Source organism: Cricetulus griseus (assembly GCF_003668045.3).
Source record: "Cricetulus griseus strain 17A/GY chromosome 1 unlocalized genomic scaffold, alternate assembly CriGri-PICRH-1.0 chr1_1, whole genome shotgun sequence".
NCBI lineage: Eukaryota > Metazoa > Chordata > Mammalia > Rodentia > Cricetidae > Cricetulus > Cricetulus griseus.
The window spans coordinates 142405540-142425362 of NW_023276807.1; the positions used below are offsets into that span (position 1 = coordinate 142405540).

At 43.3% G+C, this 19823-nt stretch overlaps 1 protein-coding gene across 1 annotated transcript in view; it reads right to left on the minus strand.

The window, feature by feature from the left end:
- Positions 1–4100: 4100 nt before the first annotated feature.
- The window catches only part of Kdr (kinase insert domain receptor), a 43119-nt gene continuing 27396 nt past the window's right edge, over positions 4101–19823 (minus strand). Inside the window, exons 20-30 of the mRNA XM_027390913.2 lie at positions 19259–19347; positions 18561–18714; positions 16648–16745; positions 14141–14263; positions 13884–13995; positions 13533–13632; positions 13025–13130; positions 11488–11639; positions 6701–6800; positions 6142–6227; positions 4101–4296 (exon numbers count right to left, since the gene is read on the minus strand). Coding sequence (XP_027246714.1) covers positions 4101–4296; positions 6142–6227; positions 6701–6800; positions 11488–11639; positions 13025–13130; positions 13533–13632; positions 13884–13995; positions 14141–14263; positions 16648–16745; positions 18561–18714; positions 19259–19347 — 1316 coding nt within the window. The remainder of the gene's footprint in view (positions 4297–6141; positions 6228–6700; positions 6801–11487; positions 11640–13024; positions 13131–13532; positions 13633–13883; positions 13996–14140; positions 14264–16647; positions 16746–18560; positions 18715–19258; positions 19348–19823) is intronic.

Below are 19823 nucleotides of genomic sequence, written 5' to 3' on the forward strand. Positions count from 1 at the left end.
AAAACATATTATTTAAACTTTAAAAAGCCAGTGAAACTGCTAAGGTTGATGCTTTTGACAGTTCCAACCAAGAAGTTGACAGTTCCATGCTATGGAAAAGAATCTCAGGTATAACTCCTTGTCCTCTAAGGACATTTACTTGATGTTGCTGATAGTTTACTGCAACCTTTGTGTTATCAGTAGTTCTGGCTCAAACACTTTCTCCTAACTCCATGCCCTTATCTCGGAGTCAGGCTTCTCCTGGGTTGGTAATTGTGTGTCTACCACATCAGCTCAGAATGTCAGGTCAACCTGAATGGTAAAGAGCTCTCACTGCTCCTCCCAGATTCACCACTTTCAAAAATAAACAATTTTATTTCACCTTGTTAATTTCTTTATCATGTAGGAAGATTCTCCAACTTTTCCCAGAAAAGGGCTTCAAGTTGCTCACAAAAAATCATACAAAAGTTTGCTTATGCCTACCTCCTTTATGGAAGAAATTCATTTAAAAGTGCAATTTTAGTGGTGTGTGTGTGTGTGTGTGTGTGTGTGTGTGTGTGTGTGTGTGTGTGTATCATGTGTGTTCAGGTGTCTTCAGGGGCTGGAAGCCATCATGTCTCTGTCTAGGATCTGAAGTTCCCAGCCATGGGTGGGTGCTGAGCTATCAGACATTGAGTCCTTTGAAGGATCAGCAAGCATTCTTAGCCATTCTCAAATCATGGTTTTATAAAGGTGGAATCTAAGCCCTCTTGAGCTGTGCTCACTGCCTATCCAAGAATGTGGACATGCCCATTACTCCTACACGCAGAGTAATGTGGAGGAAAAATGTCTTTTTTTCCCAAAGGTTTTCTAGGTTTGCAAACAATTTTGCCACCAGAAGATACATGTCCAACTCAGAGGTAGAGAGGGAGATGCTAAGAAAGATGGGAAAGTTGGGTTAAGTTAGCTACTTAGAGGTAGTAAGCTGTGGCTTTTCCTTTTCTCCTCTCTTTTCATTGCAAAGGACAAAAGAGTGTGCATTGATGGGAAGCCTGGCCAGGGATTAGAAACTTGAACCTCCCCCAGCTCTCTCTCCTGTGATGCTGTGGAGTAAAAATGTAGTACAGGTGGAAGATGGGCAAGAAGGGGGCTGGCGGGCAGAGGAATGGAAGGTGAGCACACAGGAGACATTGGGAGGACATGAAGGAAAGAGGGCAGAAGCCCCTGGAGGTAAAGCTTGGAACCTAAGACCAAGCAAGAAGCACTAAAATGCTACTGCTATTTCTTTAATGCAGGGGCAGGAGAGGAGAGAGAGAGCAGCTAAGCAACAACATATGGAAGACAGACAGACAGCAAGGAGGCAGAGGCCACACCTTGCCTCTACTCATCCTTCACAGGGCTAGAAAAGCAGAGTACAGAGTTTCCTTGAATCCAGACTCCTGACATCAGAAACATTCCAGGAGCCACCTGTGAGAAGGGACACCTTTTTACCCCCTAAAGTGAAGAAGGCTCTGTTTTTCCCTATGGTCTTTCTGTCCTGACTAACTGAGGCTCTCTTTCCAGATTAAGGGAAGGGAGAGGAATTCCCAGCAGGGTCCAAGTTCACCAACCCCAGCCCATGTCCCTGGCTGTTAGGAACACACACATGTACAGCTACTTTCTTCATCATAAAGTTGGGTAGAAGATCTTAGTAAGATGGTAGGGGCTGAAAAGTAATGCAATCAAGATAGCTCTCCAGCGTCAGGAAGGCAGAGTTATAGTTCACAAATGGAATTGCCGTGTCTGACCTTCTGTTTGCAAAACATCACCAAAACTTAGACCTTGTATGAACTTCGTTCATGTATGAAAAGAAAGTAAATGAAAATGTAATCAAACAGGGGGAAAAACATGAATTTTGGTGTTACTTTAGATTTGAGGAAGAGTGGTTAAGATAAACCAAACAGAAAACCCTAAAAGTCATTTAAAAAGATGGCCATATTTGATTAGATAAATATTTAAAAATCTTACATTTACAAAAACACATCAATTAAATCCAGGTATAGTGGTGCATGCCTGGAATCCCAGCACTGTGGAGGTAAAGGGAGTAGAAACATAAGTTCTAAACCATCCTTGGTTGCATAAGTTGGGTGCTAGCTTGGGCTAAAGACCCTGTCTTCTCAAAACACAAGCAAAGAATGGCATTCAACATTTCTGAAGATGGAGATATGTACTGTTGCCGGGGGTGTGTTTGTTCTCTGAATTCGGGTAAAAGCAGTCATTCAAAAATGTTAATAATGGATGTTACCTTCCATCCTTACGTTAGCTAGACAGTGGAGTACAGTGGAGCATCTGCTCCCTGCCTCCAGTTCTGCCTCACCATGTCCCACCCCTGAGTTCTGAGGTTCAAGGGGAGGCCATGGAACTTCTTGTCTCAGTCCATGTGTTACCACTGTCACCAGTGCTCAGGCTGTGACAAGGCTGTGTTTTTGTATGAATTGTGATTGTAATGAAGACAAAGTGGGAAGAGGCCATGGAATAGTTGTGATAACATGATACCACTGTATCTTTTTACTCGGAATACATTTATTGGTTTATAAAGCATTATAGACATTTGATGAAAATACTCTTTATAAGAATAGAGACCAAGGAAAAGTCGACCACACTCACATTATATCTGATTCCTCCTCCTCTGTTTGAGATGAGAAAATGATAGGTATAGCTGCGCATCTCCTGTGAAAGGATTCCTTCGAGTTCTTCAGTGTTTTTAACAAAACAACATTAGCTGCTGAGAGCATTATAACCTTTGTCATGCTACATAATACTGATACAAAATGTGAATAGTACAAAGTTCATTATATATAATATACAGTTTTAATATATTACATTTGTTCTACATAACAGACTATAAATATATGTGCCATAGCATGTTTTACAGTCATTGTTCCCAGCTTTTCACACTATGGTACCAAATGAAAAGTACAGTTTCTTGTTTGAAAACATAAGCAAAAGGGCAAAAACCAGTAGACATAGCTTTATATGTTAAGATTCTAAGTGATACAGTAGATGTTATTATAACCTTGGCTATAAGGCAATTTTGAAATCTGGCTAATGATTATTTATCTGGAGAGTGAACAAACCAATTCAGAGTTTCCACCATAAACAGGCCACAAAGCTAAAGTACTGAGGACTAGGGGTGAGAGGGAGCAGGGCTGCAGGGAGAACAAATGGATTCATCCTGTCTGAGCCTTTGCCACCACAACTTGACACAGAACCCACTGTGCTTGGCCTCAGACACTGCCACCAGGGCAGAAATGTGGGTATCCATCCAGCAGAAATCCTGAGCTGCACTATGCACTAACATGAAAAGAAGCCTTTACTGAATGTCCTCTCTTTTGGTGTTCCGAATTAAGGCACAGCCTGGGAGCTGAGGAGCAAGCTGCATCATTTCCTTCCTGGGGCTAGGCCAGGAGACACGTAAGAGTCCGGAAGGAACTCTCATTAGGAGTAGGAAACAGCACAGGGAACTTGCCTATAGCCCAACTGCAAAGAGCACGCAACCTTCTAAAACCAGAAACCTTGTCGGCCGCCTTTGCATTTCCTGACAGGCCACATGCCCACCTCCACCAGAGCCAGCACAGTGCATCTGCAGGCTCCAGCCGCTCTCCAAGAGAGCTTGCACCTTCCTTCCTATCTGTCCACATCCCACACTTAACACTTGGCTCATAGCCCACATCCTCAACAAAGCCTTTTAGGTAGACTCGGCCATTAGACATCTCACCCGTCTTCAACACACAAAGCACCAACATTGCCCATTTTCACCCAATTTCACTGAGGTGTCCTTTGCCTTGGTATGGCTACTTCTTGGAGGACAGAGCCACTGTTTGAATGTCTTTTGTTTTAACTGGCAGTGAGACCCACAGCAGGGCATAGTATACACAATTTTAAAATGAATGGAACAGAGAGTACAGTCAACACATTCTTGGGTCATGGGTCATCTTCTCTGGAGATGCCCTGAGGACTAGCTCCTTGCAGTCTGAGGTCCTTCTGAAATGAAAATCAAATGTGGCTACTTCCGGGTGGTGGAAAGAACAACACTTGAAAATCTAAGCAGCACCTCTCACATGATTTCTAGGACTTCGGGAGTGGGGTGGGACCACCTCCTTTTACACCGAAGGTGAACACAACGTGGTCCCAGAGTCAGGGTGCACTGCAGCCTCCATCAGCTTTAAAAGTTCTGCCTCCTTGCTGGAGTACACAGTGGTATCTGTGTCATCTGAGTGGTACCCAGATTGGTAGCCGCTGGTCTGATTGGAGCCCTCCGAGGCCACAGACTCCCTGCTTTTGCTGGGCATCATGCCACTGTGGAAGAAATAGCAACCAGATGAGTTGAAAGGGAGAAGATGGCCCCTTGGCTTTTCACACTCACACAGTTCCCAGCTCCAAGGAGGTGGAATCTCCTCCAGAAACATCAGCCCCTATCTCTCCCTTCCCTAATCAGCCTATCAGGGTTACTCAGACAATATCTACTTTCAGGTACTAGCATGAGTTAGTAGTTGCAGATAAGTCCTCTTATTCAGGTCCAAGTCTTTCAAGCCTGAGATGAGATAAAAGGCGGTTCTGCTGAGGTATGCAGAGCCCCCAACCAATGGAACAGTTTTACGGCCTTGATGATTGACAAGTTTGTATACAGTGATTGGAGCCAAGGGGTCTCTTTCATGATATTAAAGGAAACTGGGATGTTCTAAAAGTTCATTTGTGTTTTTCCTGTTCGCTCAGTTTGAAGACCATATGACTTATGAAAGATGTTAATAAACTTGAAAAAAAAAAAAAAAGAGTGTGTGCAGTCAAGCCGGACATGTCAAAAACTGCTTTTTACTCATCAAAACCACATTCTTTGGACAATTTGGGGATTCAATCACTCAGCAGCAACTAGAGAATGTTTCAATGACATAGTAATCATGTCAAAACTAACAAATGAAGGCTGTGTGGACTGAAAAGCTCAGGGTTTGCCCTTTCGGGGGCCTTAGCCTCATTATTCATAATAAAAACCACACAAAAAAAGAGTTTATTTACTCTGTGTTAAGATATGGTTTAAAGTAGGTTCAAAGAACTAGAAATACATTTTTCCCCTTTCAATCCACTCCTCCCTCCCCACACTGAAACCAATTCGTGTCTCAAACAATGCCATGAAGTTGGCCACTTAGTAGTTCTGGGTAAGTATGGTTGGAATCAATGAAAGAAGCATATGATTGACGCTCATGATTTCTCACTGAGCCTTAAAAGAAACAGCAAAATTTACTGTTACCATTGTTACTGTTGCAAAGGCATTGCTCAAAGAACCCACCGGGATTCCCATCTCATACAGCAGTCCCATTATATGTAGATCAAATCTTTTGTATTCCTACCTAAAATGAACAACCTATTGGCAAATAAATAACTGCTATTATCTCATTATTCTCTTAACTATAGATTCTCATAAATTCTTATGTTTAAATCAGGTACTCTTATTCAAAGAAACTACACATTCCTGTTGAACCATGAAAGATGAATGACTCAAAATCAAACTTAATACTTTTCCCACAACTGAAAAGGCAATGATTCAAACAATAATATTTAAGTATATTAAATAAGTGACTATGTATCTATTTTCATATCATCTTTTTTTTACAAGACAGGGTTTCTCTGTGGCTCTGGAGGATGTCCTGGAACTAGCTCTTGTAGACCAGGCTAGTCTTGAGCTCACAGAGATCCGCCTGTCTCTGCTGGAATTAAAGGTGTCTGCCCAGCTCATATCATCTTTCTTAATTATAGATAAAGTCAGCTAAGTTCAGGTTTGGCAATCATTCAGACTGCAAACTCTTATCTCTTCAGGATTATGGTGTCTGCTGATGTTTGGCCAGGACCACATAAACTACTGATCACAGTCAATATGCTTACCATGTCAATATGCCCAGAAGCTCCAGAGTCTTCATAAATTTGGAAATTAGAAATTAACCAAACCCTCTAACTGACTTCAGATTTTTTTCAGATCTATCAGTTTCAATGTTTGGTTTATTTCAGTACTTTCTCAAATTGCTAATTTGGGGTATTAATGTCATCCATCAAAGACACACAAAGGAGAAATGTCATCCACACTGAATGTCTTTATTAGGTCCTTTCAGAAATTCCTATTGCAAAGGTCTTTTGTATTTGGTGGAGCCTTACCCAAAAGATGGAGCCAGTTTGTTCCTGTCTTCCAGGGTTTTCAGCTCTTCTGATGCAAGGACCATCCCACTGTCTGTCTGGCTATCCTTTTTAGGAGACAATGAGATAACACAGTGAGTATACACAGGACCAGCTTCTTTAAACTCATTTTTCAATCCATCTAGCAGACAATATGATTCAATGTCCTGCCAAGGAGGGTGAGGGTATGGCAGCCAGAGACTGTGCAAGCCTCAAAGGAAGTAAATGCTTCTGGGAAGTAGATTTAGGCCAAGGAAAGAGGAAAGATATGCAGAAACCAGGGATTCTGGGGTCTCCTTCTCTCTGCACAGTGACACGGTGTGCAGTTGAGTGAAGTTGGGCATACAGTTGGACTATCTTGGTCCAGGTGCCTTTTCCCATGGCAAAACCAAAGATCCATCTCCATAATGACCCCATGGCACACACCCTCAAGGAAAGCCTTAATGAAGTTCCAAGACTCAAACGCTTAGGCTAATATTTATCTAGCTAGTATTTCACCCTGAGTATTATTTCTACGACTATTTATAAAAGATGTACTTACATCTGGGATTACTTTTACTTGTGGTTCTTCCAGTGGGATATCTTCAAATGTTTTCACACTCACTGGCCGGCTCTTTCGCTTACTGTTCTGAAGATACTGACTGCAAGAGAGCAAATATTTATTTGTGTTTGGGTGGTGGTATATTTGGCTGTGGATGCCTCAAGTGATACCTAAGTTCATTCTCGTTCAACCACAAGTTTAATAGCAACCTTCAAAAACATCCTTTGGAAAGAAGAAAAACAGAATCGTTCTTTGCTAGCACACACGGAAGGTTTAATTTCCTGTGAAGGTCCATTTAAAAGTATAATAGAACTGAGAAGTGTAAGGGAGACCCTGTGCCTGTGAATCATGCTTCTGAGGCCCAGTGCTGAACTAAGGTCAACAGCAGCTGACTCAACAGTAGCTGCCTTCTTGTGGCCCCAACTGGATGGGATTCCTCTAGTGAGCCCTGGATGCATGGTTGCATGCTTTCCATTTTTCTAGCCATCTCCAAAGAAAGGTGTTCGACACAGTGTTGACAGGGCAGTCTGGGCAGAAGAAAGACTTTTGGTCTCTCTAAAGGATACTGTGCTAGGCGGTGATATCAAGTCAGTTTCTTCCTTCTCCATGAAATACAGATCAAGGGCACAGAGTGAGGTGGGATGGGTCTTACTCGGCCATGTTTCAGAGTCTCAAGCCTAGTTTTGAGTCTAACATTGACTATAGAAATAAAAGTCATGGCTCTGTTGCTCCATTTTAAATACATGTAGGTAATAGCTATTCTTTAAAGCTCACAAGGTTGCTGGGAAGGTGAATGGCATGGCAAATGTCAAGTTTGGTGTTCCAAGGAAGCACAAAACTCTATCAGCCAGCATTTGTTTTCCTCTTTTAAATTCCAAAGACCTTCAAAGAAAGAGACTCAAACACATCACTTTTCCTGTTGGTTGCTCTTCCTTGCCACTTGACATTGGGGGAGTTCAGAAAATCACATCCAAACCTCTTACAGCCCAAATGAGGGTAAGAGAAGTCTTTTTTACAGGAAAGGTTCACGGAAATAAGAGTCTTTCTTCACTCTTGTCCCACCACATGAAGCCTGCTGGCACAGTGCATTGCTGGGTCAGAGTTGAAGACTGGGAGCTGAGTGCCTCTTCTCTCCCCTAAGAGGTCATTTCCTCCCCACACAGAAGAGAGAATGAGGTTCCCAGTGACACCCTTCTTCAGGAGACTCCACAGGAAAGAGGACAGGCAATACAGGGAACAAGCAAAGCCCATCTCCTACTGACTCTGATCCTTGAAAGCAGTGACTGTCAAAGCCCACTGGGACCATGACTATTCCCTCAGTCAGGAAGACCTTTGGGGATCTACCACAGGTCAGGCATTAAGCTGAATACTCTTCAGACATGCCTCATGGCGTCTTCACAGTAACCCCTCCAAAATCTACTGGTCCGAAACCACACAACTAGAATCTTAGACTACAGTTGCGAGGGTTACTGAAAAATTTAAGCATGGGATTGGCATGACCACATACGGTTTTTTGGGAAGTTGGCTGCGATTGAGAAGACCAGAGACAGGAAAACCAGTTAGGAGACTTCACGCTTATCTAGCAGGAAAGCAGGGAATCTGATTAAAGAAAGGGAATGCAAATGGGGTTTGAAGCAGTGCCTGGATTCCATAGATATCTGAAGGGAGAACCCAGCAGAGTGATGAGGCCTGGGTAGCATACAGCTTCTGGGAAGACCCAGACCCTTGAATTCTGAGTCCAATGATTTAAAAACAGTATATTTTTTAAATCCTCACAAATGACAAAGTATTTCCCAAGATCTCCTTGCATCTGCTCCCCACAGTCTCCCGCACAGTTCTCCCATTATTTCCTACTTGGAGATACAGAAGCAAGGCTCAATGAGAAAATGGCAGATGAAGGCTAAAACCAGGATTCATACTCAAGTTTGCAGGCTCTGAAACCCACATGGGGTTGTTTTTCCTCACCCTATTCCACAAGACTCCCTTGGAGTATCAGGATGGAAAAGAAAGAAGAGAGTCAAAGACATGTTGATCAAATCTTTGTTAAACACCTACTGTGTTCACAACATTGTTCTGGTTCCCACCATGTGCACTGACCTTGTGGTGAGTGGGTGAGCAGGTGGAGTCAGTATGTTAAGTAGTTAAGTAGATAAAAGGTAGAAAAGGAATAGTCCTATTTCAAGTCATCTAACATGATGGCCAAATCAAGAAAAGGCTAGACAGTTAGTAGGCTCTCCCAGGCATCAATCCACCATGGGTATTTAATTACCACTAGCAATTAATCAGAGTGAGGAAAATAGTGTGTACTGAAGCCTTGCTCTGGGAGAGAACTGCAAAGAAATCTCTGTTAAACTGCTTGGAATGGGAGGTGAAACTCCCAGAGAAAATGACAAAGCAACCACAGTTGGTCCACACACTGCCCTCCAAGAGAGACGAGCCCAGGGAATTTGGGTTTTCTTTCGGGAAGCATGCACACTCGGGGCCTGAGAGGATCTATGGAGAAAATTGAAGACAAAGCTAAGTCTAGACATAAGTGGCCCTCCCCCGCCCCCACTCCTCTGCCCCTTCTCCACATAACTGTGGAACAAATATTTTAAAAATAGTTTAAAGGGGCAACAAATCAAGAGGCTGTCTCCCACAGTGATGTCCCTGGCCAGGTCTATTTATAATGCAAGAGAGTTGAAAAGTATAAGGAAGAAACAAAGCCAGAAAGACTCAGCTTTTTCTGCTTGTCTGGAAGCATGGAAATAGACAGAGCATGCTCTGGGAGGTGCCACAGCCTCGAGGTATTTTCCCCTGAGAAGCCGAACAACAGGAGAATCCCGCACTGCCACTACCTCGCACAGTGGGTGCGCACACCCCTACCTTCATTGCCTTTGTTTAGATCACTGTAAGGTCATAGAGAGCTTTGTTGTTTAGAAGGAAAAAAAAATGGAGTTGAGAGGAGATGCAAACAAAAGCTTCCAATTTCTGTTTAATTTTTCAGTTTATGGGTACCTAAAAGAGAACCTAGTCTGGGAAGGCTCCTTCAAAACTCAGAGGCAGAAAATCTGAGCCAAGCCTGGCTGGTCTAAAAGCATGGTGTCACATCAGTCCACACTCCTGGGGATAAATGTTAGCAAGTCCTTTTTTAGCCCCAGCCTCACACTGGTCCTTCTATCACCCACACAGGACTTCATCTCCTGCTTATCACCACATTCCAAGAAACCAGCAAGCCAAATGGTCCAGCCCTGAACTTCTCCTCTGCCTGGTCACAGAACATGAGGAGGACAGTGAGCCATTAAATGGCTCTCTGACTAAGGAGAAGGCAATATAGCATGGCAGCAACAATGGTCAAGCCAAAATGGACTAGGGCTTTGCATCCATGGGAGTTTCACTTCAAGACTCTTCCTCTCTGAGAACCTCTCCTTGGAAGGAGAGAAAATGGCCCTAAGTCTGGAATCAGATCAGGTGGATTCATCTCTGGGGCAGGACAGGAAGCAGCTCTCTTAACAGCTATCCTTTTTGAAGTGCCTTCAAGTGCCAGGCACTTACAAATACATCATAGCATGCAATCCTCCAATTGGCCATTCACAAACAGCGGCCATGCCTTCCTTCACAAAGAAACTGGGTTGGGGGAGGGGGTAAATGATGTAGGACTTGCTACGAAGCTGCTAAAAGGTAGATCCAGGCATCATATCTGGTTTTACTAAGCTCTCATGTCTACATCTTTAATCACAACATTTGCCCTGCTTCAGGTGGTAGAGCTAAGACCTGTATTCAGCATCCAACTTAGATGATAGTTTCCTTCTTGCCTAAATCTAGACTTCTCTCATAGACAGAAATCTGATAATATGCAGAAAAATTCTTCAAGAAATCCTGACCGCTCTTGTTATAAAAGGAAATGGTAGCTTGATGGTTAAGGTCTCTCTCTCTCTCTCTCTCTCTCTCTCTCTCTCTCTCTCTCTCTCTCTCTCTGTCTCCTCTGTCCTTACGCCTCCTTAACCTCCTTGCAGCATGACAACTGGACCAATGCCTCCCACAGGAGACAGCTGCCCATTCCTCCTGCAGCTTGGACACACCCATGCTGTCAGGGAATCTGCTTGCAGAAGGACAATACCCAAAGCAAAGTGAAGTTGTCTTGGACTTAGGAAAGGCAACACTAACATCAGCATATTGTGGGAAACCCCATGAGCATTTTCCTCATGCGCAGGTATTAACTGAAAGCACAGAAAGCTGCCTGCGGAACCCTGCACAGAACAAGCCTGCACTGCATAGCATTTGTTCTAAATAAACCCAGGCGCCCCGTTAGGTAAATACAATGCTGAAACCCAGACTGGGGACAAACTTCTGTAGTGTACAGCCCCATGCAGGACACAGCCTGTGGCATGCTGTGTCTTCACCAGAGAGCCCTCAGTATGTTTCCTATTTGCACAGCACTCTTCCTTCCTGAGTCTTTTCTAAGCCATTTAATTCACCTTAATGAAAGTGTACACAGGCACGATTTTAATACAGATGTCTCCATACCATGGCTCTCTTTTTTCCCTGCAGATTAACAAACTGTGGCATTTTAGTTATTTGCTCCCACAAGGCTTAGAATCCTTAAAGGCAGAGCTGTGCCAGCAATATGGGCCACAGATGGGAGATGGTTAAACCCTCCAGACCTTCTTTGGGTAACACTGCCCTGGTGAAGGTTAGAACTCCAGTTAGCTAGAAGTAGCAAGTGACAGCCTAACCAAATGTCTTCCTCGCACCCCCACCCCCTGAGCTGGCCTTGAAGGCCCCCTGAGGGGATGCTGGCCATATACCTGATTCCTGCTGTGTTGTCATAATGGAATTTGGGGTCGCACACTTCCTCTTCCTCCATACAGGAAACAGGTGAGGTGGGCAGGGAGAGTCCAGAATCCTCTTCCATGCTCAGTGTCTCTGACATTGGAAGAACAATGTAGTCTTTGCCATCCTGAAACAATAAACACAGCATGCTATTGTTATGGCTGCTATCCTTCAAGGGCCTTTTCAAGAGAAACAAAGGGCAGGGGGGCGTCTTGGCTGTGCATGCTGCTTTCATATCTGAACACAAGACTTCAAGACTGCATTGGAAAAGGGTTGAAAGAAACAAAAGGGCACTTGAAAGGGATGTGTGCAAGAAGGTTAATAAAGGGACTAAGTAAAAACCGGATTAGTAGAGGACAAGAGGCCGTGGTTGCCATGAAAACAAAGCAGGCAATGGCTGTGGACAAGATGTGAGAGCCCAGAGCCCAGAAATCAATTCTCCACAAAGGCCTCCACAGGAGCCGGACCTTCAAAGCAGACTGCCTCCAGTCCAGCCTCCACATTCCAAGGCAATGGAAAATCAGAAGGCAGTGAGGAGAAAAGCAATAAACAGCAGGAGCATAGGAATTCTGGGTAATTCAGTCTCAAGAAAAAGAAATGACAAGATGATCCAATACACTTAAATGTTTGGAAGGTTTGTTGGTGATAATAGACATCACCCACAAGTGTTCAGAAGGAAGAAGAAAGCAACTGGCCCCCACTGAAATAAGGGACCTGAACAGCAAAGAAAAACTCTCTAACAACAACAAAAAGGGGGACATAATTCCATTGTGGAACTGTCCCAACAGCTTGACATTTTACCAAGAGGGACCAAAGTCATGGTTTTGCATAATTTACATATTTGTTTTGTTTTGGACTCGCCTGAAGAATTAACTAAAAATTACTTGAAATTCTTTCCATTTCTGATAATCAGTAAGTCAATCAGATTTGTTTTTGTTCTTGTTGTTTGTTTCATTTTGTTTGTTTCTTTTGATTTTTGAGGTAGTCTTGCTATGCTGCCCAAGCTGGCCTCAAATTTGTCATTTTCTTGCCTCAACCTTAAGATTGATTACAGGCATGTACCATCACACTCAGCAGATTTTTTTTTCAACTTTAGAAGAATATTTGAAGACAAAACACAAAAACAAGTATGTGAGGACCAGCAAGATGACTCAACGGGTAAAGGCATCATCAGGCAAGCCTTATAACTTGAGTTGATCCCCTGGACCTGCAAGGTAGAGAGAACAGGTTCCTGCAACTTACAAATAGACTAGAGTTGTCTATTCCCAAAGTACGAATTGGGATCCTATCAGTCGGTCTAAAATGGTGCTTTTAGGGAATGGTGGCTTTTAGGGAAGCCACCACACGTCACTCTGAATGGTGGCTTTTAGGGAAGCATTACTGCCCAGAGCGGGAAGACAGAGGCTCCCTTGTCAGTGACCAGGGATAGCATGGTGACTTGTGAATGTTCAGGCAGTAGAGTGTTAGATCACAGACCCTCGACCGGAGGGCTCTTTGTAGAGGGTTACCAACCTGCTGAGCATTTGCTTGCAGGAGATTTCCCAAATGTTCCACCAGCTCTGAAAACGAGGGTCTCTGATTGGGGTCCTCATGCCAGCAGTCCAGCATGGTTTGGTACCTGGACAAACAAGACAATGGCTTCATTAAGCATGCCATTCTTCCAAGAGCAAATGGTCAAAATAATACTCAGAGTGGGAAGCATTTGTAAAAAGCCTAGCAAGAGCTGAGATGCTAACTAGAGATAGAAAACTGTAGGAGACACAGACGTCTGTGCTCAGACATCCAACTATCTGCAAAAGGTTCTTCTTTATCCCACATCTGTATCAACCATTAATAAAAGCTCTCTGGTAGTAGATAATACAGTAATGTGATGACGGTACTTGAGGTAACCAAGGAAGGTGTCAAAGAAAGAGCTGAGCACAAACTAGGCCATGACGTAGATGCTCACAATGGAAGGCCTTCTGATTTTAGTGGGAAGAAAGTGTGAGAAAACAAAGAAGCATGTTTTACAGAATCTTACATTTCTGGGGTGGTGTAGTCAGGAGCCCTCATTCTAGTTCCTTCTTTCAGTCTCCTACAAAAGTCTTCATCAATCTTGACCCCAGGATATGGGGAAGCACCTAGAATAAGGCAGGAAAGAACATTGTGAGCTTTGAATTCATCATAAAAAGCCCTTAAGCTTGATTCATGTACATCCTTATAGCCTACAGAGCTTTTTTTCTTCTTGATTTTTACCATCTAAATATTCTAAGAAATTCTACTTGACAGAAGGCAAAATACAGGGGAGGAAAGGACTTACAGGGCTCATCAACTACTACCATCTTTGCTCCTGAACCTCCACCCAGGAGAGGGTCAAAGAGAAGTGACTTACCTAAGGAAAATATTTCCCAGAGCAAAACGCCAAAAGACCACACGTCACTCTGAATTGTGTATACTCTGTCAAAAATTGTTTCTGGGGCCATCCATTTCAAAGGGAGTCGGGCCTAAGTGGGTGATAGATAGCAAGGCATCAGAACCCAAATTGGCAGCTTTCTGAAGAAAAAATGCTTCCCTCCCTTCTAAACACAGAGCCACAAAGTCTGAATTCTGCACCTGAATGGTCCACGAAGTTCATCTTTGGGTACTTACATCCCCCTTTCTGACATAATCCGGGTCTTTATAAATATCCCGAGCCAAGCCAAAGTCACAGATCTTCACCACATTCTTCTCCGACAGGAGAATATTCCGTGCCGCCAGGTCCCTATGGATACACTGTGAAAAGAACAGTATGTGTGATAAGTCTCCACACAGCTAATCTCTTTTACATCTGTGGTGACCTCATTCTTAAAAAAAAAAAAAAAATCCAACATCAGAGAACCAACGGATTAACAAGGACTGGGATGTTTTATACCAACAGGTCAGGAAAAGGGCTTGTGTGTTTCATTGAGACACATCTGCTTATTCCATAAACAGCTCTGTTCTTTGGAGTTTAGATGATTAAGTTACAGTCTGATGATGGACCTAGTTTAAAAAATGTGCCTCTGATCACATCCACACATCCTTTGGCTTGGCACCCTCTGAGGCTTAAACTAGGTTATTCTAAGGAGATCCCAGAATAGATTTGTTTGGAATGGATGTGTAGAAAGCAGAAGCAAGGGTTCTTCTCATTGGTTGGGTGTGCTTGGTTGGCTATCTACTTTGTTTGGTACTGAAGCTGCACTGGATCTGGAGGCTATACACGGTGTACTCATTCTACTTCAAAGTATTTGCTGTTACAGTAAAGCTCAATCCAGGCAAGGCTAGCTATCACGAGTGGACTAGATTCTGCATGGCACTGGAAAGTGCCCCAGAGCTCAGCTGTAAGCCTCAAGATCTTCAGTTCTTCTAGTGGCCTCTCATTCCTGTCCTCTAGCTTGACGTGGCATTCAGTTATGAAGCAGCTATGCCACTCTATGATCACAGCCCTCAGCCAAGTGCCTAAGCACCACCGGAGAGGGACTAAGAGCCTCAAAGAACTTTAGCCATGAATGAAAGGCTTCCAGAGACCCAGATCAGCACAGGAGTGACCATGGGAGCTGGGAAATCACTGCTTCTACCCTACCCATCACCCAGGTTCGTACAGGATTCTCCCTTGCACCAGAATATTCAGGATCGAGTTGCCTAGCATGAGTCAATAAAACTGAAAAAGCCACAGAGCAGACAGCAAGCACCCCTACTTGCTCTCAAGCAAAGAGCTATCACAAAAAACCACCTGATGATTACAGGAGAAAAGAAAGGATTCTGGCTGCCCACTCTCCAGTCACTATAACTCCCTTGTAGTTTCCATAAGGAATTGCTTGGCCCGAGAGTGAGCTCTGGCCTTTACAAAAATAACAACCCTTGAAAAAGACTCGAAGCCCTTCTCTTTGGGATGATGCTGCAGGGCTGTGGTTCTCTCCTCTTTGGGACTGTCCTGTAGGAACCTGGTTCTCTCCCTTCTCATTGGGAAATATGAGTATGAGAAATATTCAGCAGAATTATCTAAGATCCCTAGGTTGTGGAAACTGTTGAGAGACTTTAAACTTCAGTGGAGAGAGGGGTAAGGGACCTTACAATGATAAAGAAAACAAAAGAAATTTTGTTCCCCTAGGGACCTGCAGTAAATACACTTCACCAACTGAGAGCGTTTCCTGAATATAAAGTGAACCCTTCTTACCGAATGTGAGAATACACATCTCCCTCTTCCCAAGGTCACCAAGTGACTTCCACTAACCTCCCTCCCACCTCAGTGGTGTTTACAACCTTTGGAATATTTGTCACTTGTCACGTCCCACCTCAGCCTTTGTTTGGCCTACTTTCTAATTTTAGCTGTTTTAATCGTCCTCATCTGAAGCCTGGCCTTCCTGGCTTCTAATTGTACAAATAACAAATATCTTTTTGATGGATGGTGATGAATGTAAAATAAATTAAAAATAGACCCCACTACACCAAGATATCTACAAGACTCCACTCATCACCTCTTTGAGGCTCAAATGTCATATCCTTAGTAAAAACTTCCTCATTTAGATTGTATAACATTGTAATATACACATGTTAGCATGTGCAATACAAACATAGCATTTCCGTTCATTCTGAAAGTCTTTCCTGCTTTACTTTATCCCACAACATCTATTCCTACTTAACCTTCCTTATATGTTATTTGTTTATTGGTTGCTTCATCAGCCACCAGCGTTGTAAACACCAGAAAGATGCAGTGCTGTCTTGGTTGGTTCACCATGGTGGCACTTAGAAGTCTACCTAGTCAGCTGGGCATTGGTGGTGCACACATTTAATACCAGCACTTGGGAGGCAGAGGCAGGCAGATCTCTGGTCTATAGAGTGAGTTTCAGCACAGCCAGGGCTATTTAGAGAAACCCTGTCTTGAAGAAAAAGAAAAGAAAAGAATTAAAAACAAAAACAAAACCTAGCACTTAGTAGTTGGTCAATGAGTATTAGTTATATGAATTAATTTCATGAAACCTCTAGCCACCTTTTATTAGCAGAATCAGAGCCTCCCCAGGGGAACACATTTAAGAATCCTAAAAGTGATGCATGAATTTCCAAATAGCACAAGCAGATGTCTCATTTCTAGGCCTGTGATCTGAAGAGAAAGCTTCCTCCCCCTTGACCTGTCATACCTTCCTTGATGCCAAGAACTCCATGCCCTTAGCCACTTGGAAGCTGTAGCAGATGAGATGCTCCAAGGTCAGAAAGTCCTTGTACAAGTCCTCAGCAGCTATGAAGAGGCAAGAGGACACAGTTGAGTATTCTCACCAGTCAGTAGCTCTGCTCTAAGTCAGCCCGAGTGGTATCTTCAATACTTGAGAGCCAATTTCAGGAGACAGAAGGAGAGCGCCTGCCCATTTGCTAAACCCCAAGTTATTAGCCTTCATCTTACTCCTTGGGGAAAAAATGTTTTCTCCATTTTAGTCAAATTGAGCCACTAAACCCAGAAAGGAGAATAGAGATGAGATCAGAATAGATCAGAAAGGAGAGAAAAAGGATCTTTTAAAGTCTGCTATCTCAAGTTGTTTTTTTCCCATGAACTCAGAGGGGAAAACAATAGCTCATATTAAGAACTCTAAAAATAAAACAACAATATTGAGGGTCATCAAATCTTTTCTCTCTGGGCTTTTGTCTCCTGGGACAAAGACCAAAGTTCAAACTACAGACTATAACAGATAACTAAAAATACCAGAAAGAGATTTATTTCTCTCACTTTCAAACTTAAGACACGCAGTAAGCACATTAAGTCTGGCCTGTAGAGGAGACTTTCCTCTAAGACTAGGAGTGAGTGACAACAACATGAAAGAAAGATTAATTTACGTAAGTTGATAGTATTTATTACAGCACAACTGATACATATAAACACTGAGCCACCCATGGGTATTTTGAAATGTTCTCCTAACTTAGATCAGGTAAGATATGGCTACTGTCTCTTTCCTGGACACAAGACCAGAGTAAACACAAACTCAGTTGCCATAATAGCCTTGTTACTACTAAGAAGGCTGAGACTTCTTCCTCAATGACTTGTGATGCAACATGGCTAGGAACAGTGAAGCCCTCTTCATTTTCCAGATAAATACATAGAGGCAAAGTTCAAGCCTGAAATTCCAAGCCATTTACACCTCAATCCCTACTCCTAACTCCTTGCATTTCTAGTTCACTGGCTACCATTTGTGAGCAAGAGGGTACACGACCCACTTAACTGCAGACCTTTTGACGGCAGGTCTAGACAACTTCCCTATGCCCCTCTAGCCCAAGCCCTAGCCACCAGCCAACTATATAGCTTCCAAGACAAAGAAGTTAGATTAAGATCTGTCAGTTGGCTTATGGCAGGGGAAACAGAAGTGGGGTTGTGTTTGTCTAAACTCACACTCCCAAGAGAACCAGGCCTTAGGCATCCCCATTACTTTGACCACGCAGCTGTGCCTGATCGTTCTGATTGAAGCAGATGTACAGTGTGTCCTGGAGCTGATTGAAGCATTGGAGGTGAGGCTGAGGTCCAGCTCCACCCATACATACCACTAAAATACCATCAGGACCATAAAGCATGGCTAGAAGGGGGGTGTGAGAAGCCAGTTGGAGTGGAGTGAAAACGGCAGATATGTGCTAACCCATCTTGGAGAAGGCCAGGTAGAGATAACTGAAGGGCCCTCTGTGTGCTAGTGATGCACACTATTGGGTCTGAACCACTTATGGCAATGAAGGCTAGTCAAGTGCCAAAGAGCTCCCATCCTCTTTACGAACATAGCATTCAACCTCGACTGACAATAAATTCTGATCCAGTACTGGACCAGAGTATTGATTTGATTGCTAGTGACAGCTTAGCACACGGAGTTGCCTGGACTTCTCAGGATAACCATGCTTTGCCTCCCAAGGGAGTTCACTGTCTATTTAGGGATTTCATAGTTTAGATAAGTTTGACTGGATGCTACCTAGGAATTTGGATTTCTTTCATCCATGAAGCTTTCCCCCATGGCTGAGTAACTTGTCATCGTCTCTTTCTACAAGAGGATGTGCATTAGGCATGGGCAGCAAGGGCAGGTACCTTCTTCTTCCTCTACATCACTGAGGGATTTCTCCTCAACAAATCCAGAGCTGGCAGAGCTCTGGCTGCTGGTGATGCTATCCAAGCGGCGTTTCAGATCCACAGAGAGCTCCCCAACGTAGTCTTTCCCCTGGCGGAACCGTGCCCCTTTACTCTGGAAAAGAAGGGACTGTGTGAATTCCTCAAATACAGAATGGGTCTCTAATGCATTGCAAGGTCACAAACAGTTGAAATTATTAAAAGCAAACAAAAAAGACAACTCTGGGATTACAGTCTCTGAGTTGAAATGTGGAATGAGTTTTACCAGCGTTCCTTCTATAACACCAAGCTCCTTCTCTTTAGTGTCAAGTGCCAAGTGTCTCCAGGAATACTTGGACAAACTTCCATTAGTGTCCTCTTTACAGAGAGATGAACCCTCATGGAGCCACATATGACTGAGGTGACAGACTATAATCTAGAACCAATGCTCTCTCGGCCCTACACTTTCCTTAATCAAATCTAGCACCGTTGTAATGGGTCAGGAGATTAAAGTCCTAAAAATAAAATATGAGAAGCCTACAACCCCCAGAAGACAAAAGTGGACGTTAAGACAACCAGGGAAATGTGCAAAGAATTCCAACTAAAAGACATATGTGAGCCACTTTGAGTTTTGCTCTGCTTTCTGTATGACCATGCTCAGGCAGACGACAACGACATACCTTATAGGGAACAAATTCATTTCTCTTGCCCCGTAAGTAAGTTGATAGGTTTCCAAACTTGCAGAATTCCACAATCACCATGAGAGGCCCTGCAAATAACACAGTGAGTTAAGAAAGAAAATGCACTTCACCAACACTTCTCACTATGTGCTCAGCATATTGATAAGCCCAAAACTGCCCTAGAAGAAGGCTACATTTAACCTTTCACAGGAACAGGGTGGGCGACATCGGCTGACACCAATCCTTCCTATTACAATTTTTCTTTTTCAAAAAGATGATTCTACATGAGTAATCCAAACATCAGCAATCAGCTGAGGTGACTACGGGATGGGAGGCAAAGGAGATGATGAGAGTTTCTTTCCTGCCAAGGTCTGGGGAATGTTCCTTTTTCCCATCTAACAAAACATCTCCCCATGATGAGACTATTCTTTAATTCAAAGGATGCTACAGAATCATTTGATTATGGTGTCCACTAAATTTCTATGCAGCATAGTACATTTAGGATTCTTCAAAGTATTGCTTCCTTCAAACGCCAACAGAGGGAGAGCTATGAGTCAAACTCCCG